This window comes from Camelina sativa, chromosome 6, assembly GCF_000633955.1.
Source record: "Camelina sativa cultivar DH55 chromosome 6, Cs, whole genome shotgun sequence".
Lineage (NCBI taxonomy): Eukaryota > Viridiplantae > Streptophyta > Magnoliopsida > Brassicales > Brassicaceae > Camelina > Camelina sativa.
In genome coordinates this window covers 13935341-13945901 of record NC_025690.1, presented here as the reverse complement: position 1 = coordinate 13945901, position 10561 = coordinate 13935341, and the positions used below count along the sequence as shown (strand labels likewise).

The 10561-nt window shown below is 33.0% G+C and overlaps 3 protein-coding genes and 1 pseudogene across 3 annotated transcripts in view; 1 reads left to right on the top strand and 3 right to left on the bottom strand.

Annotated features, from left to right (window-relative positions):
* On the bottom strand, window positions 796–2531 carry LOC104791263 (receptor for activated C kinase 1B-like). The gene has a single exon (XM_010517099.2). It carries the CDS (start codon window positions 2318–2320, stop codon window positions 911–913), a length of 1410 nt encoding a protein of 469 aa, XP_010515401.1. The 5' UTR covers window positions 2321–2531; the 3' UTR covers window positions 796–910.
* On the bottom strand, window positions 2652–3224 carry LOC104699040 (putative F-box protein At1g20795). The gene has a single exon (XM_010414393.2). The coding sequence runs from the start codon at window positions 3132–3134 to the stop codon at window positions 2652–2654; it is 483 nt and encodes a 160-aa protein (XP_010412695.2). The 5' UTR covers window positions 3135–3224.
* LOC104699039 lies at window positions 4904–5537 on the bottom strand (annotated as a pseudogene).
* Window positions 10146–10561, top strand: part of LOC104791262 — a 23253-nt gene continuing 22837 nt past the window's right edge. Inside the window, exon 1 of the mRNA XM_010517098.2 lies at window positions 10146–10547. Coding sequence (XP_010515400.1) covers window positions 10267–10547 — 281 coding nt within the window. The 5' untranslated portion in view covers window positions 10146–10266. The remainder of the gene's footprint in view (window positions 10548–10561) is intronic.

The window sequence follows — 10561 nt, the reverse complement described above, 5'->3', positions numbered from 1 at the left end:
AAAAATTTTAAAGATAGATAAAAATCTATGTTTTTTATTTGTAATTTGATATGCAGTTTGTTTGATGATTTTATTTGAAAATGTTAAATATGTTTTACAAATTTTGTATTTTCGTACACCTTATTAAGTGTACAAATGTATGTATACATTATTAAGAGTACAAATGTGTGTACATATTATTAATAGTACAGATGCATATACACATTATTAAGTGTACAAATGTAATTTGTTTAATTCTTTGGGTTCTAGATGTCTTTACAAATGTTTGTACATCAATGGTTTTGTAAAAATTACATATGTACACTTAATAATGTGTACAGACATCTGTACTTTTAATAATGTATACACACATCTGTATACTTAATAATGTGTACAGATACAAAAGATATATATAATATATTTAAAAATTATTAAACAAAATTTGATATTACTTTTAATAATGTGTACACACATCTGTATACTTAATAATGTGTACAGATACAAAAGATATATATAATATATTTAAAAATTATTAAACAAAATTTATATCAAATTTTAAAGAAAAAAATATAGATTTTTTTTATTTAAAAAGTTGTCTAAAAAATTACATAAACAATTATTTGAAAAGATCAAAAAATGAAGAGAAAAAGAGAAGTAAAATGGCATAAATATAATTAAATATAACTAAGAAGATTGCTTAATAGCAAAAAAGGCTGAAAATAGACAAATATTGATAAAAGTGGTTTTTTCTAATTATAAATAATGAATGTATCTTATTCTTAATTATGTTTGAAAAATGTATCATTTTGCCGAATATCTCGCTAATTAAATTGCTTGAACGTTGTTGGATCAATCACTTCAATATAGGTTAATTACAGTTACATACACATTTGATCAGTTTAATGTTGTTTACAAACACAAAAATTCTTAACTACTTTTTGGGGCTAATCCTCCCTTGAGCCGAGAAGCTAGGAGCCACCGATAACTCCGACGGACCACCACCAGAACTTAACTGATCAGGCAACCGAAACTCCTGATTCACCATCGGCGGTGATCTCTCCGACACACGCCACATCTTGACCGACCTATCTAAACTCCCACTATACACAATCCACCTTCTCTCACCGGTAGCCGATTCTTGATCTCTCTCAACCGCCAAACACTTAACCGGACCAGCATGTCCGGTCAAAATCGAAAGACAAACATGCTCACCACCACAACCACCTTCTGGTCTCCTCCACACACGTATCCCTAAATCAGCTGAACCACTAAACATCAAGTTCCCCGCCGCCACTAGACAAAGCACGGCGAGTTTATGACCTTTCAAAACGCCGCCGTTTCTCATATTATTCTCACGTTCCCAAAAATTAACGGTTCCGTCAGACGAGCCGCAATAAATCATCGTCGCGCTCTGATCAACCGCGATCGCCGTGACGGCGCAGTCTTGTTTCAGTAACGTCTGAGAGAAGAAATGTTTCGTCTCTTTCGCTTGATCTTCTCTTCTCCATACCTTAACCGAACCATCAGCTGAACCGGTGAAAACCAAACCATCAAAACCCGAAACGACTGCGTTCACCGCGTCTTCATGAGCGCTCACAGATTCCAAACACCGCAGATCCGAAACTCTCCAGACTTTAAACGTTTTATCCCAAGATCCAGAGTACAACAGCCTCTTATCTTCGCTTAACGCGAGACACGAGATCGCGTCTAAATGTCGAAACCCTAACGCAGCGCTGCTACGGTTACGTCGCGTGAAGTTGAAGTAAGAAGAAGGAACAATGGAGTTTCTTATGTAATCACGTAGGTTAGGCATTGTACCTACTCGACGGTGAACGTTTGAATCTTTAGACGAAGCTTTCCACACACGTATCTTCCCGTCTTGATGACCGGTGAATATTTTATCTCCGGCGAGTACGATGGCCTTAACCAATCCACTATTCGATTTGAAACTCGAGAACTCAACGTTGTTTTTCCAAACCCTAATGTTCTTGGAATCAGATCCCGTGTAGAGTAAGTCACCTGATGTAGCTAATGAATAGATATGACCTTCTTCGCGAACAAGAGATCCAAGGAGAATGTTTGGAGAGTAGTTTGTTTTCTCGTCTTTGGTGGTATCCCCCGTACCTTTGGCCGAATGATACGGCGAGTCTACGGCGGATGGATCGACTTGTACGGACCATGGTGATTTGGATAATGGAGAAGATGAGTCTTCGGAGGGAGAGATGTCGACGTAGGTTATGTCGTAAATGTCTGGATCTGGTATGGTTTCTACTTTCTTTAGTTTTGTAAATGCTTGGCCATTTACATCTCTGCTTGAACCTTTGTTATGTTTTGAAGACATAAGAAGAAGATTAATGTGTTGTTTTTGTTTTTTTTGGATTTAGACAGATTTTTTTTCGATTATGGAGAAGGAAAAAAAGGTTGGGGAAGATGGTGTCTATATGGAATTTATGGAAAATTTTGACGTTCTATTTATGGTTTCTTCAAAATTGGAACCGTTTATTTCGGAATAGGATTCTTTTAGAGATGAATACGAAGTATAATCCGATTTCTATTATTAGGTTTGATTACATATTTGATGACCAATCAATTGAATATTTATAGTAAGAGAAAAAAAGAAAAAAAATAATCTACTCTTTTTCATTTACAAAAAGTACAACATCTCAACTAGTCTACTCTACTGTTATAGTAGACGAAGGCGGTGTAAACAAAAAATAGTCTAGAGTTGCATCGCAACTCCCTGGAATCGAACCCATGAATAGCCACTTGTTAGTTCTCAAGTCGTACCCATGAACCACTCGGTTGTCATTGTAGACTTTACAAAACTCCAACACTAAACACTTCCCGTCGTAAGCTGCCACCTTCCAACGAATCAGCCTCTGTTCGTCCAGCACTCCGTACCTAAACTGCCTAACGAGGACCCACTTGGGATCAATGAGAGTATTCTCGAGGGCGTAAACGTTAACTACTCCTTCCGTCTCCGATATCAAGGTTAGGTTGTTATCGTCGGCAGCAAACAATGTTTTCAAACTAAGTTCCTGGGGGAACTTGGTCAAGATTAGTCTTGCATGCTCTGTTTCGGGGTTGAAAGCAACGATGCTTCCATCGGTTCGTAGCCAGTGAAGAGATCCGTCCAAGTAAACAGGTTTTTTCATACGGTTATCGAGATTGCTTTGGCTGCAAGTAATATTCGTTTTCGAAATTCTCCATGAACCTCCGGCGTTAATCTCGAATTCATACCTCGTTTTGTTGTACTCTCTCAGCTCGGCCATGCAAAATTTTTTGAAACTATGGGTGGTTTTATCAATATGATCAACCGCTAACCCTATGTACATAGTGTCCCCAAGATAAACATTTAGACGACTATGGAATTTCCTTGACCAAGGATGATCCAAGAATAGAAACTTCTTTGTGAGAGGATTTAGGACGCATAGACTATCAATGGAGAGTAGAAGAAGACCAGAGCAAGAGCCTAGAATTCGAGACACCATTAAGTTATCTTTGGTTCTAGGTGACCTAGAATCGCCCAAAGAGTGGTAGCAAAGCAAATTAGAGCCATATGTGGAGATGTGAAGTAAACTGGACCCAAGCCGAGAAAAGTATTCTGATTTAAAATACGGGTCGTTGGATATATGCCATAAGAAAGCTCTATTTGTGCATTGCATCACTGCCAAAGATTTGAGATCCAGTCTGAAGAGAACTTCGTCGAAGAGATGCCATGGTAGGCCGTCCATGATCTGATAAAAAATTTGCGTTCAATTTTTTTTTTTGTTACTTGTTCTTGCCATAATTCTTTGATTTATTGACGTTAGCAGCAAATTCCAACAAGGAAACTGATTTGGTAATAAATCCCTATAAGAGGAGGACTGGTTTTACAGTTTTTTGTTTCTTTAAAAAAGGAAACGTTAAAAAAAAAAAAAAAACATATTAATATCTAAAGAACAAATTGTCTTCTTCTATCACTACTCGTAATTTTATTTATTTAGATTAAGCACGCTTATTTAGTTTTGACATCTTATTCTCATTCACTAGATATAACTTTGTACACACAATCCTAATGCTATAATTCATATTCTTTTTTTTGTTTGGTTGGATTTAGACAGATTTTCTTCGATTATGGAGAAGGAAAAAAAAGGTTGGGGACGATATATATCTACATGGAATTTATTGATTTTTTTTATGTTCTGTTTATAGTTTCTTCACAATTGGAACCCTTTATTTCGGAATAGCATTCCTATGGACATGAATACGAATTATAGCGTTGTTGGCCGGACAAATATAAAAAAGAATACGACTTATAGCGTTGTTGGCCGGGGAAAGAAAAAATGAAGAATTAATGCGAAGTATATCTATGTATATATCTATATATATAGCTTACATAAATCCATTTTCTGTTAGTAGGTTTTATTACATATTTCATGCATGACAATCAATCGAATCTAAATTAATAAGAGAAAAGAGAAAAATTATAATATACACTTTTTTTCATTAATATACAAAGTACAACTTCTCATTTACTACTGTACTGTTTTAGCAGAAGAAACATATTTTTTTTTTTGAATGTAGAGCATCTTTAGGTTTCGTCATGCTTTATTGATTCATAATATATATATTTTTTTTTTGGTTAAAGAATTTAAAGCATGATGAGTTTGATGTCGTTACTCGTTATATATGTTGAAGTTTTAGATATTTGAGAGATTTTGTGCAAAGTGTTAAACAACTTTAAATTAAAAACTAGCACACACATATTAAACGTAGTGAACAAAGAGAGAAGAAAACTTATAAAAGCACTAGCACATGTTCATTGACTAAAAGACACATGTTGTCTACTCCACTCTTCTTCTTTTGCTGTTGGAATCTCCCACGTCCAAAAACTTCGACGGAGGCTTCACCATATAGCTTCTCAAACAGTATTGGTTTCCTTCTATCTTCTTCGACCGATCGATGTTTCCCAAAATTGTTTTCCCCTTTTTTCTGACAAAATTCCATCACTCACCAGTCTCATAATTGATCTTACAGAGGATATACTTCGATCACAAGCCCGTATCATCTCCTCTTTCTCCTGAAGTCCTATCACATAAGATGACGACGGTGCAAACTGAAAAAAGTCAAGAATTGCATTGCACCACACTATAATCGAACCCATGAGCCCCCAGTTGTTAGTTCTCAAGTCGTACCCATGAATCATTCGTGCGCTAGAGTTGTCGTAGTCATTCTTAGTCTCCTCCATCAACACTAAACACATGCCGTCGTAAGCTTCCACATTCCAACGAATCAGCCTCTTTTCGTCCAGCACTCCGTTCCGGATCCGACTCCCGAGAACCCACTTGGGGTCAGTGAGAATATTCTCGAGGGAATAAACGTAAAACACTTCCTCTGTGGCCGATATCAAAGTTAGGCTCTTGTTGTCAGCAGCGAACAAGGTTTTTCGAACTCAGTTCCTTGGGGAATCTGGTCGGGATTAGTCTTGCTTGCTCTGTTCCCGGGTTGAAAGCGACGATGCTTCCGTCGTTTCGTAGCCAGTGAAGAGATCCGTTCAAGTAAACAGGTTTTCTCATACGGTTGTCGAGGTCGCTTGTACTGCAAGTAATCTTCGTTTCCGAAAATTTCCATGAACCTCCTGCCTTAATCTCGAATCTATAGGTCGTTTCGTCCAAGTTTTTCAACTCAATCATGCAGACAACTTTAAAACTTTGAGTGTTTCGATCAGTTTGATCAACCGCTAACCCAATGTACATTAGTGAGTCTCGCCGAGCAGTTTGGTAGAGGACAAGGCAAACACCTTGACTTGGGTTGATTCAAGAATCGAAACTTTTTTGTGATAGGATTTGCAACGCACACACCATTAACACCCTCAACGGAGAGTAGAAGAAGGCCAGAGCAAGAACCCAGAATCATACACTCCAGTGATACATTCTTTGTTCTCGGTGGCTTAGAATCGCCCAAAGAGTGGTAGGAAAGCAAATTAGAGCCATAGGGGGAGATGTGAAGTAAACCGGATCCGAGCCGAGATAAGTACTCGGATTTAAAGTACGGATCGTTTGATATATGCGATTGGAGGGATCTTTTTGTGCATTAATTGCATCATCGCCAAAGATCTGAGATTCACTCTGAAGAGAATCTCGTTGAGGAGATGCATAGGTAAGCCGTCCATGATCAGAGAATTCAACGTGTTTTAATTTGCTTACTTTTTTTCTATTTTTTATGATGTATTGTTGCATGTATAGTTCTTGATTTATTATAGACGTAAATCACGTAAATTCGAGCAAGTAAAAGGATTCACCAGATATCTATATATATACTAGATTTTAACCCGCAGTACACCGCGCACATATAATTTTTATTTTATGTTGTATCCATTTATTAAATATTAGATATTTTGTAAATGGAGGAATAACTAAATTTTTCGATTATTATGCGGCTAAATATTTATATTAATTTTTAACCCGTAATATACTTCATGACCATTTGTTTGTTATATTAAGTTTGTTTTGTTTAGTGTTTAAGATTCTATTTTGATTTTTAATTATTATAACAAAAAATAAGAGATCTAAATACATAATTAGTAATTTATACGCTATGATTAAGTCACATTTTTCCTAATGATTTGATTATTTTATACAATCTTAGTTAAATCAACTTGATTTTATGTCAAGTATTCTAATATTAATTGTGTTGATAAATAATTAAATCATGATTTAACCCGTGTTAACACAAATTTAATAATATTTTATTAATTCCAACATGTTATCTTTATAACACATCTACAATATAACCACATTATATAGTATTTTAGACTTTTTTTAGTTTTACATATTCATAATAATTAAAAGTTTATTAATTTTATATATGTTAATTATAATATTTAAATAAATGTCAATCGAAGTTTTTATTTCGTTAAAAATCAAAGCTCACAGGTTCTGGAAAACAAAATGAGAATCAAATTATTGTTTTATTTGTTTGCGAAAGATTCAGATATAGAATATCTTCAAAACATAATAAAATGTGTGGTTAAATATATGATAGTTTCTATTTCCATATTGATTGTTGTTATTTTTTAGTTGGAATGAAATGATTAATATTTAGGAAACAAAATCTGGAGTAATGTTAGTTTTGGAAAACTTTTAGGGATTAATATTGTAATTAACTTTTTAAATAAACAAAACTAAAAGGGCATAACACAAAATGTACTTCAAAAATGTTAATATAGATATCTATTCTATTAAAGTTGAAGTACTCACTAGACTCCAATTGGACCATGAATTTGTTTTGGTAGGTTTTTCATTAAAAATGATTAGAGAATCACTTAATTTAATTAAATTAACCTATAGTTTCGATTTATCTAAATGACCATTATACACTTGGGTCGATCACTTAAAACTAACCGGGTCGGGACGCGGATCCTCTCTGACCCAAACATAGAAGAAAAAAATTCGCGGATCTGTTTGTTCTCCAGATTAATAATTTTTGGATCCTGTATATTATTTGATTCAAGAATAGTTAAACACACAACCAAACAGAGGTATAATCTCTATAAATAAGGAAACTGATATCAGAGTATTTAATGACTTCAGTAATATCAAATATTAACTACTACCATACTTAATCCCTATAATTATTAAGAATATTAATAATAATGAGAAATCTTTAATACTTATCAATTGTGACTTTGTTGCTTCCAAAATAATCAATAGATTAAATACGAAATTGTATATATATGTAAACTTATTTGATTTGCTTTTATATTGTGAGATATTTACGGAAACAACAAATCAACTTAATACAATTAAATAAAAACAAATCATCATTTAGTTTAGATTTTTTAATATTTCCTTATCGAAATTATAGTAATTAATTATGATTAGTAAAGATGGAAAAAAAATTGCAGAAATTATATATATGTAAAGTTGTAAACTAATTTACAGAAAATGTGTATTGTATATCCCACATCGACTAAATATTTTGGAATATGATTCATAATCACTATAAATATATGACTAATATGTTTTGAGTACAAATGAGCAGGAAACTTGATTTATCAGGTCTCCAAATTTAACAGTTTAATTTGGTTCTATATTTGAGCATATTTAAACTTTTTAAAAGTAAACATATTATAATATATTTACGTTTTTAAAAAAGTTTAAGAGATTATAAATATTTAAATTTTTATAGAAAGTTTAAATTATTATAAATATTTGAACTCCGTCGAAAGTTTAAAATATTATGATATATTTAAGTCTATAAAATATTTAAGTAATATTAATATTTTCACTCTTAAAAATTTTAAAAGTGAAATCTCAAATAAATCTGAGATTTTTATTTTGTTAACTTTATCTACTTAGTAAAAAGTCAAACAAATAAAAATTACGATAGTGAGGGAAAACCTCAAACAAAGACAACCAATGTTGTTTTTAAAGAAGTTTTCCAAAATCTCCATTAGGAAAAGGAATGGTAATTACTTCCTAAATATTTGGTAAATCATAATTTTTTTTGAATGATATCTATACTAATAACTCTATATTTATTCTATTTTGGTGTACAGGTTAAATACAATAAATGGTTGAAGCAGTTAAGGAAGGAGTATGATACCTCCATCAGTTTATAAGTCTTGTCTAATGTTACTATTTTTAATTTTTTCTTCTCTTATTGTTTACTTTGGATATTAAAAATTCATAAACATAAAATATTATTATTATTGCTACAGCATGGAATTATATATTTTGTTAGTTATTATTTTTTGTAATGTAGTTTTGTAATGTAGTTTTTTATTTTCACTTATTTTCTTTGTTTATATATTGTTTATTTGTATATTTAGGGTTATATAGTGTATAGATTTTTTTTTTGTATATTCGGGGTTATAACTTTACCTCCAAGATGTCCATAATCAAAGAAAAAGGAAAACTATCTGTGGGTGGCAAGAAAAAGGAAAATTAAAAAAACAAATTACTAAAAATAAATATAACTTCGTGCTGTAGCACGGGTGATTCCCTAGTATATATATATATATATATATATCCGTCAAAGAAAAGAAATGGTTAATTTTACAGTTTATTTCTGAAAAAGGTATTTTTTAACTTTATCATGTGAAAAGGAATTACAAAAAAGGAAACTAAAATTATCATATCAATTATCAAAAGATATAAAGAATTTTTTTTATTATTCTTATAAAAAAAAATCGATTATCTCTTTAGATAAAAATTTTAAAAAAACATACAATTTTTTTTTCTTCAAAACTCTTTTACATTGCAAATTTCAAATTCTTCTTATCATTAATTAATCTACTCTATTGCATAATAATATTTGCATGTAAAGGGTAAGCTGTCCATGATCCGAGAAATTAGGGTTTTTGCTTAGGATTAATTGCAATTTCCAAGATATATCATACATCCCTTATAATAAAAGGAATGGTTTTATTAGTTTTTTTTCTTGGAAAAAAGAAATTGTTAAAATTAGTCGAAAAAATAAAAGAAAAAAAATAGTAATTAACTTAATTAATCACGGCATGAAGTGCGTTAAGTATATGAATCTACATTTTTTTTTTTTTTTTAAGACACATACCATTGATAAACAGTCCAAGAACTCTTGGCAGCCTGTTTCGGATCATACAAGGGATCGAACAAAAGAACCTACAATACAAAGAGGAGTACAACATTATCAGTTTATCACTTACGGCTGGAACACTCAAAACCAAGTAACTAAAAGAGATGAAGACCAATCCTTTGCGCTCTTGTCAGCGGATCAAGGCGACAGCGACAAATTAATAACTAATGTTTTTATTAAAAAAAATATATACACACTTAACACATTGCTACCACAAACTAGGTGATATCGACATATAGATCAACATCAACTACAGTATATTATAACTTCACATTGCTACCAAAACGAAAACTACGTGATATCGATATACGTCTAACTTCTTAACCTTTTCATGGTTCGTGTAAGTTTTAGCAATATCCTCTAGGAAACAACAGGTAGTCACTAGTCGTAGTCTCTTTTAACAAAAAAAACAACAGGTAATCTCTTTAACAAAAACAAAACAACAGGTAGTCTCGTTCTCTAAGAAAGAAACGGCAAAAGAAGAAGCTTCATCGCCTGCAACTGAAGTAAGAGACTGACACGCGTCCGTAAGGCTTCGTTCTCGTCACTTCGTCTTTGTCCTCTTGCTTTCCCGCTCTGCCCTGATAAGGAAGCCTAAGCGCCTCTCATATCATATTAACCGTTTTCTTTCTTCCAGCTCGTTTAATGGCGAAATCGTTCGATCACACCACACACTAAAAAATTCGCATGACGTTCCTTCGCAATTGGGTTCGACGGAGACTTCGTACCCTGTTGCTCCCTTTTTCTCGGGATGAACCTGACCTTCAAGTCGAATTAGGGTTTACTGATACTCTCATCACCGTTCGGAATTTTCGATTCGATGTTTCTCAGCTTAATTATCTCCTCGATGGATCGAATTTTCCATTCGAGAAATTCACTGTCGACCACTTGGTTATTCAGTTTTCCGTTTGGTCAGCTCCGGCGGTTAAAATCGAAATTCGCGGTGTCAATGTCAAATTGTCCGCCAGGTAACTTAATCCCA